The sequence below is a fragment of the Lissotriton vulgaris genome, chromosome 7 (genome assembly GCF_964263255.1).
Source record: "Lissotriton vulgaris chromosome 7, aLisVul1.2, whole genome shotgun sequence".
Lineage (NCBI taxonomy): Eukaryota > Metazoa > Chordata > Amphibia > Caudata > Salamandridae > Lissotriton > Lissotriton vulgaris.
The window spans coordinates 415,910,024-415,930,354 of record NC_141695.1 but is presented as its reverse complement, the minus strand read 5'-3'; the positions used below and the strand labels follow the sequence as shown (position 1 = coordinate 415,930,354).

At 42.4% G+C, this 20,331-nt stretch overlaps 1 protein-coding gene across 2 annotated transcripts in view; it reads left to right on the top strand.

Annotated features, from left to right (window-relative positions):
• Positions 1 to 20,019, top strand: part of LOC147701768 (sulfotransferase 2B1-like) — a 355,754-nt gene extending 335,735 nt beyond the window's left edge. For both annotated transcript variants that reach the window (XM_086930394.1, XM_086930395.1), the window contains exon 7: positions 19,592 to 20,019. In XM_086930394.1, coding sequence (XP_086786520.1) covers positions 19,592 to 19,707 — 116 coding nt within the window. In that variant the 3' untranslated portion in view covers positions 19,708 to 20,019. The remainder of the gene's footprint in view (positions 1 to 19,591) is intronic.
• The last annotated feature ends 312 nt before the right edge of the window (positions 20,020 to 20,331 follow it).

Below are 20,331 nucleotides of genomic sequence, written 5' to 3'. Positions count from 1 at the left end.
CTTTTGATATCAAAGATTGTTTGGCTGTTTTACAGGACTTAAATGAAACAAGAAAAAGTCTGAGTAACGAAAAATTAAAGCCAACTACAACTGAAGAAAAACCACCTGTCCCAGCAAGACCTGTCTGGATTCCAAAGATTGGGGATCTGGTAAGAGAAAAGATCGCTGTGAAGAAGGAATTTGGGCCTTCTTACAGAAAAGCAGTAATTGTCTTAGCTGTCAGCGGACCAAGATCAGTAGTGCTACGCTTCTTGCTGGTAAAAAGGAGAACCGAGTTGTATCAATTGACCCGGTGAAACCACAACCATGTGGCCAATAATAAGTAGTAGGCCCAGTGGACTCCCAAGAAATAGCAGAAGACCAAATCTTGCTACAATCCAAGAGGTTCAAACTGAGAGACTAATCACATTTGATAAACCTACGGTGATTAAGAAAGGACTATGTAACAAAGCCATGGAACTTGTGCCTCTTGAGACACAAATTGCTACAGTTGAACAAGAAACACCAGTCTACAACGATGTAGCTTCGGACTACACAAATGTAACAAAAAAATGCAAAGATCAATGGAAATCCGGAAGCAATCCCACCAATTGACAGAACTGCATCTGGCTATTTTATCAACTTTGATGATTTTTCCGATGATCCAAGTGAACATGGAGACAAGCCAGCAACGAAAACATTCAAAGAAAAAGTAAAAGAACTCTTTCATCAACTCAAAGAAATATATCTAAATCCTCAATGGATTAAATTGTGGATTGCGTTAGGCGTACTTTTCCTCTTTCTGTGGCTCCTCTTGGTTTCAAGTTTGGGTAGATTTATTGATGGAAAATATAGGACAATGGACACAGCAAGTCAGAACATCAACTTGGTCCTGAAACCACACAGATCATCACACATCGAAAAAAGAGAACTGTCACAAGTGAACATCACAGCCATCCCCATACCTAGTGGTATAGCATGGGACAAAACTGACTATGAAATCTATGGCCCGGTTGAGCTCTGAAATTGCCACACCAATTTAAGATTTTGTTAAGTGACTTTGTTTCACCTAGTAGATTCTCTGATGATTGGGACTTTGAAAATATCAATAATATGATGTCAGATTTAGAAATGTCAGCAAAATTTACTGCACATGATTATTTACAGGGTTCGTCGAATTATGAGGAAATGTACTGTTTTAACCATTACGGGCATCATTATCTGCATAAGTCCGCAAATCCTAGAAATACTTTCGTTTATAATCAATGGGAACATTGTCCAACCCCGCCAAAAGGCAGCTCAAAGAATTTTTTTTATAAATTCCCATACTTCTCCGGGTTTAATGTCACTGATCCGGAAATATTCTATTTTAAAATGTTAAATAAGACAGGGGTGAAAAATATGTTGAAAAATACTAAACTGATTTATTCAGAAACATTTTATGAAAAAATGTCTACATTTGGTTTTGAATATTGGAACAATAACATTGAGACAAAAAACCATTTGGGGGACAAAAGAATGGCAGGTACAAGGTGTAGAAGCATTGTTCAGAGCCTGCATGATCCCAGAACAAATAATGTTCCTGAATGACACAGTTCTGCAAACAACCTGTCTTGGTTTAGCCAAGATAAAAGATTTAAACAACCCGTCTATACCAAAGTCAATACCTGATGGAAACACCACTGCAGATGAGGGTTTAGACGTGACCTATATTTTAAAACAAAACAGAACACTTCCTGATTGGAAAAAATGGTCAATCTGGCCCACAGACACTAATAACTGTCATGATAGATTCCTGAACAAAATACAGGGGTTCAAACAAAACAGGCCAGACCCAAGATATTCCCAAAGACAACATCCAGGGATAATTACAACATACAGCGTGGGAAAGCTATGCCTTGAATGGCTACAGAAATCCACACTTCCAGAAATTAAGCAACACTTAACTTTACTTAAAGAAGGTGTTGACTTGCGAGATTTCATAATGAGACCTCGCAAACGGCGTCAAAAAAGCTTCATATACGCCGGTATATACGCAGCATACAATGAAGCTTGGAAATTAAATCAAATTGAAACTGCTGAAAAAATACGAGAAACTGATCGTATTAATTTGGAAAAAACGTTTTCTGTAGTGGACAATGGGTTCTGTCCTCCAGAATCTATTCACTGGATAGCATTGTATCATCTGCTATTGATATAATAGAACAGGATATGATAATGTTACAACATGGTCAGTCCCAATTGCGTTCTATTGTTCAGCTAGGCTGGACGTTACAAAATTTGCGTTCAGGTCACGTGCAATGGCGTCTAATAAACATAACGTCATTATTTTCTATCTTTAACCTTACTGAAAGACAAATCTCTTTGGCACAGAAAGGAGCAGACTATACGGTGCTAAGCATTGAAAAACTTGAGAGATTACCATTGACAATGTCAGAAAGACCTGTCATTGAATGGATATTACTTGGCACCATTACAATCCCGATAACGACTTTTCAGTTTCAATACTGCCAAGAGTATATACCAGCAGGCCTGTATGAAAGGTTGGGTAAAGGATACATCAGATCAACCTGGAATTTACCATTTACACACAGGTGTTGGAGTGGGGGAAAGAGAGAGGTATTTCTTAGTGGCAATAACTGCAAAACATCACTGAGCGGTACACTCGTTTGCGAAGGTATAAACCTGCAAGAACCTTGCAAGGATTCATAAAATAACCTTTTATGCCACCTGCACGGAACACCGGCTACACAGATCGAGCCATTTTTCAGACATCTTTCCAACGGTAGGTACGTTATATTAAGTGACTTCAGCTGTTGTGGCATGGTGCCAGGAAAGCCCTATCTTGTGAGCTTCACTTCCAGGGTCATTTGTTGTATGCAAGTATTGTATCCAAAAAGCAATCCAGACATGGAGGCGGAAATTTGGCCTTCTGTGAATATCTCTTTTATTCGAATTGATACTTTAAGCAGAATGAAGTTTATTCTTTTACAGACAACTGTGCCTTTAACCTCGTCCAAAGAGACGTATGACCTGCAAGCTGCAAGGACAGCGGCAGAGATACATACCCTTTTATCAACAAACTGCCCTGTGCATTTCATAGAAATGTTAAGCCAAATTTTAAACATGTCAGATACCAGTGGCATCACACATGTATTTAAGACAATTTTTTCGGGACTGTTAACACCCTTCGAGACAGTCCTGGGCATCTTCCCGAATTTTGTGCACTCTCATTTTGGTGGCCTGCCACTTATTTTAGGACTCGTAGCAGGAATTTTATTTTTGCTCCTTCTGCTCCGATATGGAAAGCCAAGTCACAAACAAAACTCAGGCTTCGATGGAAGAAATGATCCTAGCAATACGATACTGAGACCGTATCACTAAGGTCCTCGGATTGGCCCGGCTAAGAGATCTGAATACAACCTGGATTCTTTCATTCAGACCCATCTGGCAAAATTGCATCTTACCTGTGCTTCGATGTCTGCTATGCTGAGAAGAATACGTGTTGGACGTTTGTCTTACACTACCATCAATAGTACCAATGGATATCGACGCTTTGCTTTGTCCAGTAACGACTCGTGCAACGAGTTGTCCCCAGCGGCTACCGATTCTGGTGACGGCATTCGTTGAGACTTCACCACTACGAGTAGGTGGCGGTGAAGTACGAGATGAAAGCGGCAGCACACAGGTACAACCTTCTGTGAACATTGCTGATCTAAACACCGATGATGGCAATGCATCGCATATATGCACTATTTCTGATTTTTCAGCGTTGGCACAACTTTCACCTACTGTTGCAGACAAATGTTTTGCTGGTCTAGCTGAGGTAATGTTCTCCCCTAACAACGAGAATAACAATTGAAATAGCGAGCACACAGCGTTCCATGAACTCTGAATTCGGCCTTCAACTTTTAAAAATATCACTGCTGAAAAGACTATTTTTCTTACCCTGAAAAGAAAATTATTTTTTTCTCTCCAACAACTACCAAAATATTTACTTTTTTTGGCACAAGGTACTCTGTTTAGAGTAGAACTATTCTTAGAGAACAGAGCTTCTATTTATAGAGATTCAAGAGACAATATTTTGAATCAGCCTCTAGCACACTTACAATCTTGTATCAATATGTGATGAAATGGTCTCGGCCTTCTCTTCTGTATTAAGAGCCATTTCATAAATGTAATTTTCGCAATTCATTCAGCTGATATTTATGTTTGAATTATCTGAATGATACCACTGCTTGAATGCGTACAGTATAATACTCATTTCCGTGTATCTGTACCGTTTCAAATGTATTTAACGTATTTTGGGGTGGGATGGAAAAACACATGCATACCTATATGTTTATATATTGCTTAGTATTTAGTAATGATGGACATTATACGTGGAGTGGGTGTTGTGTTTTATCTAGGACCCTAATTAAATATTTCATATTTAGTAATAGCCAATGCAACCCAAATGCGGCAAGGCTACTTCCTTAGACTCCTAGAAAGCACAACAAGTTCTTACAACATACCAAACCTCCAGCAACCTGGGAATTCCCTGTGATTTTGTTTTGATTTGTCTTAGAACTCTGCAAGCACTGAAAGAACGGTCAGTTCATAGTGACATCTTTAATTGACGTCTTATGTCCAACCTTACGTCAAACACGGCACCTTCCAGGTATAAATATACCAGCTTTTGCCTTAAGCAACACACGGTGGTGTGGAGCAGAGCGGCTATCTACTTATCCGAAGCCCAGCTGATGCGAGTGCCAAAGGAAGCCGTCCTTCACATTTGACGCACTGAGAAAGACGCTGTCTTTTCTCCTGCCGAGAAAATCTGGCTCCGGTGTTTCCAATCACCCTCGCGGGTTACTGGGAGATCGAGTCCTGAGAGCGAGATACAAGACCTCCTCCATTCTAAAAACCAAGGTACGGAGCTGAGTAGATCCTTACAGAATTCTTGGGTCCGATACTTGGCAAAAACTAACTTAACTTAAACTGCAGCCCATCTACTCCTTCCCACGTACTAGGCTTCGGTTAGGTACACAGGAGTAGGCATATTTAGAAGCACCAGTTGAGTACGTTTAGTCAAGCTTTTATTTTTGTATGTAACTATATATTTTATACCTTTTAAGTATCATATGGCTCAGAAACCATATCAATGCTTTTACAGTATTATTTCGTAATACTCCTTTTACTGTACGCACTTTACTTTATAACCAGTATTGCAATCATAGCAATTCATTTCTCTTGCATGAGAAAGAAGACTGTTCAATAAATAACACCTTTTTATTGAAAACGCCCGTCTCTCTATTTCTCTGCACTCTGGTGAAACTAAGTATGCACAATTGACTGAGTGAAATAGCTATCTATTGTTTTCACACGACTCTGGAGATATACTCCTTATTCTGGGGGAGCAAAGTTGTCATGTTTATGCGGTTGTCAGAAGCTGAATCCCTTCTTGTCTAATCAGGGAAGTTCACTCATCCCTGTTCATTCGAGAAAGTTTCTAGTGACCTCTGAGCTAGCTGGCAAACCTAAATTAAGTCTAACATATTCAATAGAGACCTAGTCGACCTCAGTCCTACGTCTAAAGTATCGTTTGTTATTCCAATGCGCAGAGCCTATTGGGAAAATAGGAACTACACTACAGAGCAGCACACAGGCTGTCCTGAATCACAGCTATTTTGTCAACAAAAAAGGAAGACACGTCCTCACACCACTGATCCAAGGAAGGGAGCGTTGTTTGCTGAGCACAGGGGGAGAGAAAACTCTTACCAATGGCAAAAAATTATTTGCTGCTGTTATTGGCCTTAGTGATCCTTTCAGCATAATAATTACTTTTAGCTATCCTGATTGCAGAATAGTATTCCCTCTGGGCAGCACAAAGTGACGCCTTGGCATAAGGGCAACATTCGCGCCTCCAGCTGCACTCCTGGAAAGGGGAGACGACTCGGTCACCCCGAACGTATGGCTGGGTGCCCCGATCCCCCGGGAAACCTTTGCGGGTGGAGGGCGTGTCCTGGCCGGTATGCCCATAGCGGCGTGGTTGGAGCACGCCCCCGCAGCCTAAAATGGTTGTCCTAAACACCCGCCCGGAAGTCCGTGCACCTCTGGGCAGGAAGGGGACGCGGCCCCGCCTTCCCGCTGCTGGATAAAAGGCGCGGGAATCCAGGGAAGTGTCCTCTTGTTCCTGCGCTCTGAAGGCTTCACCACTCGTCGCTCGTGAGCCCTCAAGGGAACAAGCTGCAGTTTTTTGACCCACCCACCAGCCCCTGTTGCAGAAGTTTGGGAGTAAACAAAGTTCTAAGTCGCAATTTGATTGTAATGAATAAACGTCTTGTTGGAATCGTTGCTCTCATCTTAAGTCGATGCCAAGAGTATGCATGCAACTGAATACTTGCTTATATGCCTTTTTTCCTTTGTAGAAATGTAATGGAATGTATGCAATAAAGAATGTTCTCTGCTATAGGACCTTTTCTCCTTTGTAGCAATGTTTATAGTTCATTGGATATACCTAACTGTAATCTAAGATTAAGCATAGGTTTTTTTCCCCTAGTAGGTAACTAACTGTCGTATTTATTTAGTCACCGGTCGGGCGATAAGGTCATGATCGGTGAGCAGTGATTTCAAGGTCCCTAGGGGGGGGCCCCACCCATTATGGATGGGAGCGCCTGGGGGGAGGCGGCCATTGACCCCTCCCATCGGGTGGCGGCACCCATTACGGATGGGATCGCCCAGGGGAGACGGCCATAGGCCCCTCCCAGGGGGAGACGGCTATATGCCCCTCCCATGAATTTCCTCGGGGCCGGATATCCGCTCTGGCAGAAGAGAGTGCGGGGAAAGGGGGGGGGGTCCACGCTGTCCTTCTTACGGATACCCCACACGGGAACTCGGACGACCTTAAGATGGCGCCGAGTGAAAGGGGGCCCCCACGACAAGGGAAGTTACAGTTGGCTACAAGGGTAAAGTCCTCTGCGCATGCGCCACTCACACGCGAGGGCGGAAATTTGGTGATAGGGACCTGACACCGGTTAAGACCTTGACGTTGGCCCCTAACGATAGGATGTACAAATTCGTATGCAATGCATTATGTCATGATGTTAGACTCGGTTAGGAAATCTTTGTATTAGAGATTTGTTAAGGTTAGCCTGAATACCTGTCTTCATCAAATGTAATGAAAGGTGAATTTGTACATGATACATGAAATGTTTTAATTTAAAAGTTTAAAATTTTGTTTCATTTTTTTAATAAATAAGGCTGGGGGGGTCGCGAGGTCCCCCTGCCTTCCGAAAGTTTAAACTGTGTCTGTCTCCTACCATTGGGATTGGTGGTGTAAGGGGTGGCGGGCATCCCGGTCCATACATTTTTTACAGCCCTGTTTCAATTCTTTCAGATAGTTCAGAAACCAGAGATTTGAGGGGGGCGACCGCTGTTTAACACTAGCACCTGGTTTAACAGAGGAGCTAACCCCACGGCCAACCCAGGAGTTAAAGCTATGCACTGCCCCTGTAAAGCATCAGAGAGTGCTGGAAGACTAATCTTCTGAGGACGAATGCCATGAGAAAAGACAGAGGTACAAGAAGGCTTCCCTAAATACCAGGAAAACCTAATCAGATGGTGATCGGACCAACAACATACTCTGGATCGGTTAAAAATTAATCGAAGTTGGGACAGACTAAATCCAGTAGGCGACCCCCTGAGTGTGATGGCATCTTAACCCACTGGGTTATTCATTAGTGCTGCACTTTGTGCATTTTGTACTGCAAAGGTTTTGCAACAAGAGTTTAAATGGCTGTAGTCCAAAACTAGACAATATGTATTGTCTGGTTTGGAGACAGTAAACAAAGGATTGTTCATTGATGAGGTGCATGTTTCAATCACCCCTCGGTATTCAAGTTCATCTAATATCTCCATGACCTGTTTTTTAGCTTCTTGATTAACTGTATACTGCCTCTGTGCAGTTGGTTGAGTTTTTAACTGGATTTTGTGGTGAGGGGATTCCTCATCCCATCCTACATGATTTTTATGTAATGCTGGAGCCTGGACGACAGCCCATTTTCTGCCATAGATGTATTTTGAATGAATTGGAGTATGATTATAAATGGCTTGCATAATGGTGTCTTCACCGTGTGGGCACTCCCTGACAAATTTTGGTGGCCAGTCTTTTTCAGCTAGAAGAATGTCATAACCCTTAGAGAGCTTCTCCCAAAAGAGTGCTCTTATTTTCCTAGTTATGTCCTCTTCCATCCAGAGCGTTACTTAATATAACTTATGGGGTACACTAACCCTGGTATCAGCTGTTTCAACTTGAATGTACTCATTGTTATGTTATGTTATGTTATGTTATAACAAATTTATAAAGCGCACGTAGACCATGGTTTCATGGCGCTATTCTGAACTGGTCGCATACTGAGGCAGGGCTTACTCATGTGCTTGTTTAAATAGCCAAGTTTTGAGAAGTCTCCTGAACCGCAGTAGTTCTGTGCAGGATCGGATCTCCAAGGGAAGTGAGTTCCACAGCTGTGGGGCCAGATATGCAAACTGGCATCCACCGTGTCATTTTGGCTTGAATTTCGGAGTGGCTAGCAGGTGTAGATGTTTGGAGCGAAGATCCCGAGTAGGGGTATACCTAGATAGCAAATTATTGATAAATATGGACTTTGACAGTTTAGGGCTTTAAAAATTAGGCAAGCTGTTTTAAATGCAGATCGTTGAGGCAGTGGAAGCCAGTGTAGTTTTTTTTATAAGAGGTCTGGCAGAGTGCCACCTGGGTTGCTGATGGATCAATCTTGCAGCCTGGTTATGCACCAGCTGAAGCCGCTTAGTCAGACAGGATGGGAGCCCTAGGTAAATTGAGTTAGCATAGCCTAGATGAGACAATACCAGCCCTATCACCACCTGTATCAGTGCTGCGTGAGTAAGCAGGTGATGGATCTTATAAATCTTTTGTAATTGAAAGAAACATGCTGAGACCACTGTCCCTATTTGAGTTTTCAGGGATAAATCTCTGTATATGGTGGAGTAAAGATATTGGACTATAATTGGAGGGGTTAGATGGATCTGCTCCAGGTTTTTTTAACCAAAGGAACCACTACTGCATCTTTAAATGATTAAGGGACATTCAAGTCCACTGTCTCCAGATGATCCTTCAAGATCTTACGAGCTATGGTGACTTCTGCGCTAACCAGCATTGTCTGGGCCACTCCCTGTTCTTGAGTTGTGTCCTCAAGATCCTCGGCATGCCTGATTTTTAGACCTGCTACCTTTTTTGTGAATTGGGTTTTCTTATTTTTTGGAACGTGTTGATCCTCTTTGGACATCACATGTTCTTCCTTGTGTTATGACCGTCCTCTTCTTTCCGATTTCTGTGAGGGAGTCAGAAAGGTACGAGAGAAACGTGTATCAGTATTGTGATATCTATCAAGTTTTCTCAAATTATCCCTATTCCTGAAGTTATACCTCTTTTCAGAGGGCTCCTTTTGAGGAGACCCTCCTCGGGACTGAGAATGCTTCTCATTAGAAGTTTGTTTAGTACTCTCCCACTTCTTTTTAGGAGTAATGGGAGTGTTTTTAATAAAGACCTTTTCAGGGCTTTCTGTTAGTTGGGGATTAACTCGTTTCCCACTCAAACTATCTCTTCCTAGATCTTCCTAGGATTTTTCAATAATTCTGGCTAGTTCATATGGTTGCTCAGTTATATCCATTTCCTTTTTTTTTGGGTGGATCGCCACGGATGCTGCTTCACCTTTAATATTAGCTAATATTATAGCTGAGACCTCTTTGAAATCTTTCAGTAATTTCATACCTAGATTTAAAGCAGACTCTGCCCCGTATTCATTTTGAATCTGTATCAGGACGTCTGGTATCACCGCCATAGATGGAACACCATGTGTTTTTGTGTAGATTGCAGCAAAGACTGTACCCCAAGTGTCGCAGTCACCCAGGTGTGATGCGATCCCCATTGATAAACAGATTGTTAAAATTCTATGTTTCTCATGAGGTGTACTCTCAGGAAATACTGCCTCGATTTGAGTAATTTTTTTCAGCTATCCAGAATGGAATGTGTTCCCTTTTTGCGGGCAATTTACCGATGACTGATTGTATAGTCTGTGGTGTGATTTTATTTGTGTTCCACTGGTGAGGGGTTTGTTGTGGAATACTTATAGGAGGTTGGACTGTTAGAGTCCACATGACATATTGAGCCAAATGTCTATGTATTTTTATTAGTTGTTTTAGTTGAACTAATAGTTCTTCACTTGACATTTCTACCATGTCAGGATGTGGTGTATAGCTTGCTACTACCGGCCATGTTGCTCCTGGTCTACCTAGTGGACCGAGCCTGGTAATGTGATTTTGATGTTGTAGCGTGCCTTTAAACCACAGGTGACACTATTGGTAAGTTAGTGGAATTTTAATGTCCTTGAAAGGAACGTATTCCATTGGAATATCCTCTACTTTGTAGAAGTGAAACACATGCAATACTGCATTTGCTTCAGGGAAGACTATCCATGAATAGAAGACCTCTGTCTGCCGATAGTCGTGTGCCCCTGCGACAAAAATTACCCTGCCACCTCTAGGTGATTTGTTATAAGCTTTATAGCGATGGTTTTCCTTAAGTTTTCTGGGATGATTATAGCATCCGGGTCGGTTTCTTGGAAACCTGTAATGTTTAAACCTGGTTGGGCTGCAGCTTCAGTGGTCCCGTTATTGCCGTCAAGCGACAATGTTTAATGAAAGTTGCAGAGCAAGTTTTCAAGGAAACAATGATAAGGTTAACAATATTTTGGAACACTGTATCCTTCAACGTTGAATCAAACCAAAAACTAATACATAGGATTTTCGTCCTACTCAGTTATAGCAGATATTTTATCCTTTTACCCACTCCAGACGTCTATTAGAGTATTTTATGGGAAAAAGGGGTCTCTGTGAAAAGCACAACTTAGTTACTCTAGTATCTAGTGTTAAATTAGTGTCTTACCAAACGTTGGGCGCCATGTAAAGTAGTTCCTATATTCCCAATAGGCTCTGCGCATTGAAATAATATATCCTATAGATTTGACGTAGGACTTGGGTTGACTAGGTCTCTGTCGAATATATTAGACTTAATTGTGAGTGCCAGCTAGTTCAGAGGTCACTAGAAACTTTCTTGAATACGCAAGAAGGGGTTCATTTCTGACAACCACATAAACATGACAACTTTGTTTTCCCCAAGAATAAAACTGATCTTCAGAGTCGTTGAAACAATAGATAGATATTTTACTCAGTCAATCGTGCATGCTGTATCTGGGTCTTCCAGAATATCTCCTACAGCGAATGCAGGTGACCCAGAATGCTGCAGCCTGAGCTATTTTTGGTCTGCATCGTCGAGCCAGTGCTTCAAACCTGCTGCAATCTCTCCATTGGCTCCCCATACGGAAGAGGATAATGTTTAAGGCTTTGACATTAGCCCGCAAAGCCCTACACGCCACCGGTGCAAAATACCTACAGAAGAGGCTGGATTTCTACCGGCCGACACGATCTTTAAGATCGGAGTCACTGTCACTTGCTGTAGTTCCCCGTATTAAGAAGGCTCGGGTAGGTGGTCGGTCCTTCAGATTCCTGGCCCCTCAGCTGTGGAATTCTCTACCGCTGTCTTTACGGTCCACATCCAATCTGCTTGCCTTTAGGAAGGGTCTAAAGACTTGGCTATTCTCTGGTTAGAGCGCCTCTATCCTTATCCTCTGTTTCCTTTGTTATGTTTTTCAGTCTCCTTTCTGGGTCTGGAGCACAAAGCGCCGGGACACTCCTTTGGAGTAGCCGTTGCGCTATAATAAGACCCATAAATAACATAACATAACATAACATGCTTCATTTCATCAGAGGTGCAGAGAAATAGAAATAGAAAGGGTTTACTGAACAGTCTTCTTTCTCAAGCAAGTTAAGTGAACTGCTACAATCGTAAGACTGGTTGCAAAGTATAATGCGTACAGTAAGAAGTGTATTCTAAAATAATACTGTAAAAGCATTGTATGGTTTCTAAACCATAGATAAATACATACATAAATAACAAAGGCTAAAAGTACTCAACTGGTGCTTCTAAAATACGCCTACCCCAATGTACCTAACCTAAGTCTAATACGAGGGAAGAAGTAAGTGAGGTGTAGCATAGGTTTAGTTTTCTTTGCCAAGAATCTATCCAAGATTTCAATTAGGGTCTAATCAGCTCTGTACCTTGGTTTTAGAATGAAGGAGGTCTGGTATCTCTGTCCCGGGACTCGATTTCCCAACAACCCGCGAGGGGAGCTTGGAAACACTGGAGCTGGATTCTCAGTGAGAGAAAGGCAGCCTCTTGATCAGTGCTTCAGCTGGAGGGTCGGCTTCCTTCGGCACTTGCTGTAGCGAACTGCGCCGGGCAAGTAGATAGTTGAGCTGCTCCGAACCACCGTGTGTTTGCTAGGGCAAGTGTAGGTATATTTATACCATGAAGATGCCTACTTTGACAGAAAGTCGGACATAATAACATCATCAAAGAACCCCAAGGGAATGGTAGTTCTTTGAAAACTCCATGATTTCTAGGCCAAATCAATATTCAAGCAAGGGGATGACCCAGATTGCAGAAGCCGAGTTTTCCAAGAAATCGTTGTGGCTTTTTGGAACTAGTGGAAGTAGCCATGCCTGTATTTGGACTGGATGGGTTATATCTAAATATGGGTATGATTTCTATGTCTATAGAAGGGCAATGTGAATTATACCTATATAAGGGCATGAATCGGTAAATTTCACTTGGATTTTTTAATGCTACAATACACTATTTGGGGTATTACTTATTTTTTTGAGTATCAGTATGCGTGTCTGTATGGTTCAGTGGAGGGTATTACAATACTTAGCGCATAGATGCATGAATGAGTGACTTACTGTCTGAATGTTTTTTTAAGACAGCATGTGTGCTGGACTTTATGGGTGGATGAGTGTGTGTATGGGTGTGTTAGTGAGTGAAAGACTGGCTCAATAGTGTCTTTATGAGTAACTACATATGTTTTAAACTAATATATGTGAGTATTGGTATATATAAGTGAGTATATGTGAGAGTGGAAGTTTGGAAGAGTTCATGTATAAATAGGTATGTTTTTTTATAAGTGATTGTTTAAGAGAGTAAGTATGTGTAAGTTTCTGTAGAAGTAAGTGTGGTGGTGTGCATAACTGTATATGCAAGTAAATGGATGTGATTCTTTATTAGCAAGAGTGATTAGGTGTGTGAGTAACTATATGGATGTGTGGCAGTGTGTAACATGATGAATAGGTGTATGAGTACATATGATGAGTGAGTACATGTATGAGTGACTGTAAAGAACTATTGGTGATTGAGTGGATGTGTGTGTACATCTTGGAATTACTGAATAGGTGTGTTGTAACTGGTACTGGTATCGCAATTTTTTTTAAATGATAGTTTATATTTCTGAGTGTGTGCATCAAAGGTTATATTAGGGTGAGAGGAGGTCTGCCACTCTATCACAAGGATGATGTCATCAGTGATGTCATTTGAGATGTCATCAGTGATGTTCTGAGTGATGTCACTGACGATGTCATGTGTGATGTATTATGTGTATAGCGGGCACAAGAGTTATAGTTAGCTGAACTAACTATAATGGGGGAATGAATTTCAATGGTTTGGTATGAGTGAAATGTCCAGCTAACTATAACACCCCTTAAACCTATGGTTTTTTCTGTGAATTTCTAAGGTTTTTTAAATGCTAATTTCTAACTAGAACGTGCCTGAAACCTATGTTTTTTTCAGTGAATTTCTAAGGTTTTTTAAATGCTAATTCCTAACTAAAACGTGCCTGAAACTTATGGTTTTTTCAGTAAATTGCAAGGGTTTTTTAAATGCTAGTTTCTAACTATGCCTACAGAGGTAGGACATGTGAAGAAAGAGGAAAAAACCCATAGAAAGAAGAAAAAGAAATATAGAAGTAAGCAACAGAAGTCCTCAAAGACGAAGAAAAGTGCAGGAAGAAGGAAGACATGCAGAAAGAACAAACAGAGGAGCAGAAAGAGGCCTTGTTGCATAATCATCTGTACCCTCAACTAAAACACACTTAGAATACTGTTAAAACACCTACATGCTCCAGGGAACACTATGTGTTTTGAACTACCCCTGTTATTAGCATGACCTCCTCTGTAAGCCCCTAGTATATAATAGCGGTACAAAAGGGGGTGGTGATAGATGGAGTTCTGAACCAATCAAACACTAACACCCAGTCAACTGATCTGGGTTTAATCCATCACTGTTCTTTAGCCCACTCTGCCACCCCAGTTCAGACATGGCCATATGCAAATCAATCTAACCCTGTGCCTCATGGGAAAAGTCCAGCCCGAACTGCCAAGCCATGCCTTCCCAGGACCGGAAACAAGCTTCCTAGGATTGGTTTCTGGCATTTCAGCCATCTTCAGCCAGGCTTGCTTGAATCCAGTGGCAAAGTGAGAAAGGGACTCACGTCTGAGCATACCCTGCCAACTTAAGGCGAACAAAGCGGTACAAAAGGGGGTGGTGATGGACGGAGCATATGAACCAATCAAACGCTCACACCCAGTCAACAGATCTGGGTTTAATCCATCACCGTTCTTTAGCCCACTCTGTCACCCCAGTTCAGACATGGCCATATGCAATTCAGTATGACCCTGTGCCTCATGGAACAGGTCTGAGGATGCTTGTTTCCGGTCCAGGGAAGACATGGCTTGGCAGTTCGGCGCTGGAGTGTTCCCATGAGGCCCAGGGTCAGACTGATTTGCATATGGCTATGGCTGAACGGGGTTGGTGGAGTGAGCTAAAGAATGATGATGGATTAAACTCAGATCAGTTGACTGGTGGTGAGTGTTTGATTTGCTCAACCGCTCCGTCCATCATCCCCTTTCGTAGCGATTTGTTCACCCTAAGTTGGCACGGTATGGACGTGGGTTCCTTGCTCACTTTACCACTGGATTCAAGATAGCCTGGTTGATGAGGGTTATGAAGACATGGCTTGGTAGTTCGGGCTGGACTGTTCCCAAAAGCCCCATGGTCAGACTGATTTGCATATGGCCATATCTGAACTGGGGTGGTGGAGTGAGCTAAAGAATGATGATGGATCAAATCCAGATCAGTTGACTGGGGGTGAGTGTTTGCTTTGCTCAAACGCTCAGTCCTTTATCCCCTTTGGTATCGCTTTGTTCGCCCAAAGTTGGCAGGGTATGCCCAGACGTGGGTCCCTTGCTCACTTTGCCACTGGATTCAAGATAGCCTGGCTGATGAGGGTTATGAACCCAAAACCGGTCTGAGGATGCTTGTTCCGATCCAGGGAGGACATGGCTTGGCAGTTCGGCGATGGAGTGTTCCCATGAGGCCCAGGGCAGACTGATTTGCATATGGCTATGGCTGAACTGGGTTGGTGGAGTGAGCTAAAGAATGATGATGGATTAAACCCAGATCAGTTGACTGGAGGTGAGTGTTTTCTTTGCTCAAACTCTCCATCCATCATCCCCTTTGGTATCGCTTTGTTCATCCTAAGTTGGCAGGGAATGCCCAGACGTGGGTCCCTTGCTTGTTGTGCCACTGGATTCAAGATAGCCTGGCTGATGACGGTTATGAACCTGAAACCGGTCCAGGGATGCTTGTTTCCGGTCCAGGGAAGACATGGCTTGGCAGTTCGGGCTGGACTGTTCCCATGAGGCACACGACCCACGTCTGGGCATACCCTTCCCACATAGGGTGAACAGCAGTTCTTGGCAGTTCGGTCTGGACTGTTCCCATGAGGCACTGGGTCAAAACTGATTTGCATATGGCCATGTCTGAACTGGGGTGGCTTGATGAGCAAAATAACGATGGATTAAACCCAGATCTGTGACTGGGGGTGAATGTTTTGCCATTGTGCAACATTCCGTCCATCATCTTGTATGTTTTGCTGTTCACCCTATGTGGGAAGGGTATGCCCAGACGTGGGTCCCGTACTCACTAAGCCACTGGAGTCAAGCTATCCTGGCTGAAGATGGCTGATAGCCAGAAACCGGTCCTAGAATGCTTGATTCCGGTGCAGGGAAGACATGGTTTGGCAGTTGTAACGACCGTATTCTCGGACCAGATAGAATCAGCCCATCAGAGCACAACCAACACAGCCGGAACGTAATCACCTCCCTCCTTAGGACCTATTTACAACAGGTATCCATGTCTCCTACCCAAGGATGGGGAATTAGCAATGTACATGCCTAAGTTTTCTACAATATCACACTCATACCAGTTAGTCTCGCGGCAACCCAGGCCCAGACTATTCTACCCTGGGGCAGTTCTGATTATTTACCATTACACACTGACCGCAACCAGTGCTCGCTCCAGCCACAATCCTGTGGATACAGGCATCAGTATCCCTCCTGATGCCCTCTCTATTTCCTTACAAGCCACAATCCTGTGGGTATAAACACCAGTATCCCCCCTGGTGCTCTCTTACTTACATTACAAGCCACAATCCTGTGGGTATACACACCAGTGTCCCCCCTGGTGCTCTCATTAATGCTGCCTCCCAACGACGATCACTTTCCTATGAATACCATTAGCTCTTTATGTTGGGGAATCTCTCGCTATTTACTAGGGGTATAATACTGCAATATTATGGATCACACAACGATAGCCGAATTAGATGATGTACAACTTATCCTCTACTTCAAGGGCTCCTCTCTCCCTCATTATTCAACCACTGCTTACCTGATCGGGGGTTGCGTCCGTTCGCGAAACAGTACCTGACTAGAAGAACAGGTTACCTTTATGATATAAGAATAAGAGGCACATGCCGATTCACTAAGAACTGGGGTACTTTATTTATCAGAACAACAATAGCAATATAACACTATACTATAACTTATAGCCTGCAAAGGAAAATTGAAGGTTAGAATGTGCACGCTAATAAGAACGGGTCGACGTCACCTTATTAATATGAAGTCTGGACTCAGCAGTCATCTAGGTTCCCTTCTCGTCTGTGCCTTGGCTTGTCTTAATGTCACACTTCTGCAGTCATGGATACACGTCTGCACCGCTATGCTCTGTTCTCTTCGCCTTCCTCCAAGTCACTGGAACCTTCCTCTCATCAGCTGCTTTCTCTCTGGCTGTTCTGCACTACTCCTCTCTCATCTCAATCACGAACCATCTTCACTTCTCGGCTTCGATCTTATAACTCAGTTTCAGCCACTCTGGTATTCGTTCCCTTAACTAACTGCTTCACTTTGTATGCTCTGATCTTAATGTCAAAGCTCGCCAGCTGCTCCAGCTAAAATATCTTCAATCTTTCTAAGAGAGTATCAGCTTCTCGATCTTTCTCGGACTTTAAAATGGCGACTGTCTGTCCTGAAATAATTAATGGCATTGATGCTAACGGCTAGCTGCCGCCTACAGACTAACTAACTCACTGCCTCATGCTTTCACTAATATGGAAGCTTGTACCTTCATGGAAAGTTACGGCCAGTAACCTGCCGCCCACCAAATTCTTGTACCTCCCCGTACCAAGGACAAGTTCCCAGCCGGCCGGCCTGATGTTGTGTCTTCGGAATGGAGAAAAATAGTCTTTCGATAAGGGCCAGCCTGAGCCGGTTCTCTCCAAGCGAACAACACCTCGTAACTAAAACATTGCATTTGACCTAGAAACATCTCAAGCTGCCGGGGCAGAAAGAAAGATGGAGTCTCTCCAGTTTGAGGCCTACAAGGCCCTAAATAAGCATAACTCCATGGAAGGTATACTAACACTCTTACAAAAGGATGGATAATCACTAATACTAATGAATCTATCCCCTAACATAAGTTTATAAGCCCTAATCTAAGGAAAAGGGTACGGAATTATATCAACACGCCTTGTGAATAGGCCCTATTTACGGTTCTAATCCTTCCACTAGAATGATAGTAGACGGAAGTCACCTCCAATCACCTTCCCTCAAAGGAGGGCCGAAAAAGTCGGTCAGAACAGCAGTTCGGGCTGGACAGTTTACATGAGCCACAGGGTCAAGACTGATTTGAATATGGCCATGTCTGAACTGGGGTGGCTTGGTGAGCAAAATAACGATGGATTAAACCCAGATCTGTGACTGGGGGTGAATGTGTTGCCATTGTGCAAATTCCATCCATCATCTTGTGTGTCTTGCAGGGAGCAATTGCAGCAGATATCTCCTAATTTCTCTCTGGCCTCTGGCAATGATAGCCCTTACTTTGTAATATTATTATGTCATTTCTGAGATATTCACAGTGCTTTAATGCTATTGCCTTATTCGTTTCCCACCATAAACATGGTATAGTCACTTCTATATATAACCACTTAACTGCCAAAGTGCATACCACTGACAGAGTAGATTCTTGATCCAAGAAACTTTCACGAAGTAGAGACTGTACAGACTTGTACCAAGGAACAAAATACACTTTTATTCTTTTGTCTAGGCTGGTGGATATAGTACCATTAAATAAATTGATTGGGGCATATTATAGCCCACGAATGCCCTGGCAAGAGTATTTGTGTTTGTTTTCAAGTTGATCAATGAATAGACAGTAAAATCTTAATAGCCAAAAACATTGCTTTTCTATAGGCTGGACCAGCACATCCTGTTTGGCTACGTTCCCCTAAATGTAGCTTTACCTTGTTAAGATTAGGGGGCATGTGTACAACTGAATAACGGAGCATGGCATTAAACAAAACGTGCTAAGGCCATGCTCCGCCATTCTGAAAACGCAGGGATGCGCCATATGTACAAAGATATGGTGCACCCCTGAATTTTCCCTAGCACTGGTGCTAAATTAAACTCCCTAGCCCCAATGCAGGCACCTTTGCACCATAGTGTGAGGGTACCTGCATTGGGGAGAGTGATTGCTTATGTGCAGGAAGGTGTTCTTATGTATGCTGTAGTGTGCAGTACACATAGATGTTACAAATCGCCACTTTATAATGATTGTTTTATATGTAAAACAATCATTATAATGTAGGAAGGGACATCTTCCTGCAGACAATCATTCATGGCGATATGCTGTTTCTATGTGTGATGCACAATGCAGCACACATTGAAAAAGCAAAAACGAGGAGAACTAAAGCATTTTTCCTCTGTTTGCCATGTTAAGACCAGGTTTTCGAAGGTCTTATTTTGGCGCTGCACCATATTTGTGCCACCCTTGTAAATATGGGGCAGACTCAAAATCAATGGGTGTTGCGGCCGAACGCCCACCATAACACTGATCGTCCACATTGCAGTGTTAAGCCACAGTAAGGGTCACCAAAGGAATGTTGTTAATAGGGACATTCCTATGGGTTAGGGGCTTGTAAATATGCCCCTAAGTGCTTTGAAAGGTGCCCCCTAGCACTGTATGACAGCTGTTAAAATGCATTCATGATTGCAGAGTTACTTCAAAATATAGGGACACCAAGGACATAAACAGGCTAATGAATCAAATTACTGCATTCCCCACAAGTCTAGCCTCAGCTTTGTGTTTGACTCTGGCTAGGCAATCACTGATATATCCGTGACCAGTCACTGCTAGTTGTAGAAGTCATCCTTTGTCATGTTTAAACTAAAACACCATGGTGATGGTGATGTCCTAGTTAGATGTTTTACATCATACTAATTACCTGCATGTCTTTTTCGTGTCTTGCAGGCATCAGTGGAGATTGGAAGAACTTTTTCACTGTGGCACAAAGCGAGTACTTTGACAGAGTCTATGAAGAAAATATGAAAGACTGTGATATTAAGTATTTCTGGGAAAGGAACTGATTTTAAAAAGCGAATGGCTGTTTAGGGGGATACAAATGTGATGGTGTCATTGTACCACTGTAGTAAAATCACAAACAGAAAGTTTAAATGTAGTAGTTGCCAGTGCATGCATATTACACACGTGGTAATATGTGACGCACACGTGAAATAATCTGTGATTTTAAAATGTGTTTGTTGAAAGATCCCTTGGAACACAGAACTGCATTATCCATTGGACATTTATTATATCATATTCGTATAATATGATATAATATAATAATAAAAAATCCTGACTTTTTTATTTTTAAATACAATTGGCATTTATGGACGGTGTTGGATTACTATGTTTGATTTTTCTACAGTTATTTGCATTGGTATCTGGTTTAAGCCCATACTGTGGAATTTAATATTGTATGAAATGCTTGCCCATGTAAAACGTCGGTTTTGTTGTTAATTTGTGCAGGAAAGTACTAGTGTATTAATTGGGGAAGATGGAAATCAGCTACAAGTATTTAGGACACAAATGTGTCAAATCTGACACAAAGTTCACAAAACAAGCCTTGGATGAAGCTTCTTGAGTCTAAAATATGTGTAAAGTATTTTGCTTTTTTTGGGGGGTGAGGGAGGGGAGTGGGGGGGTTTATA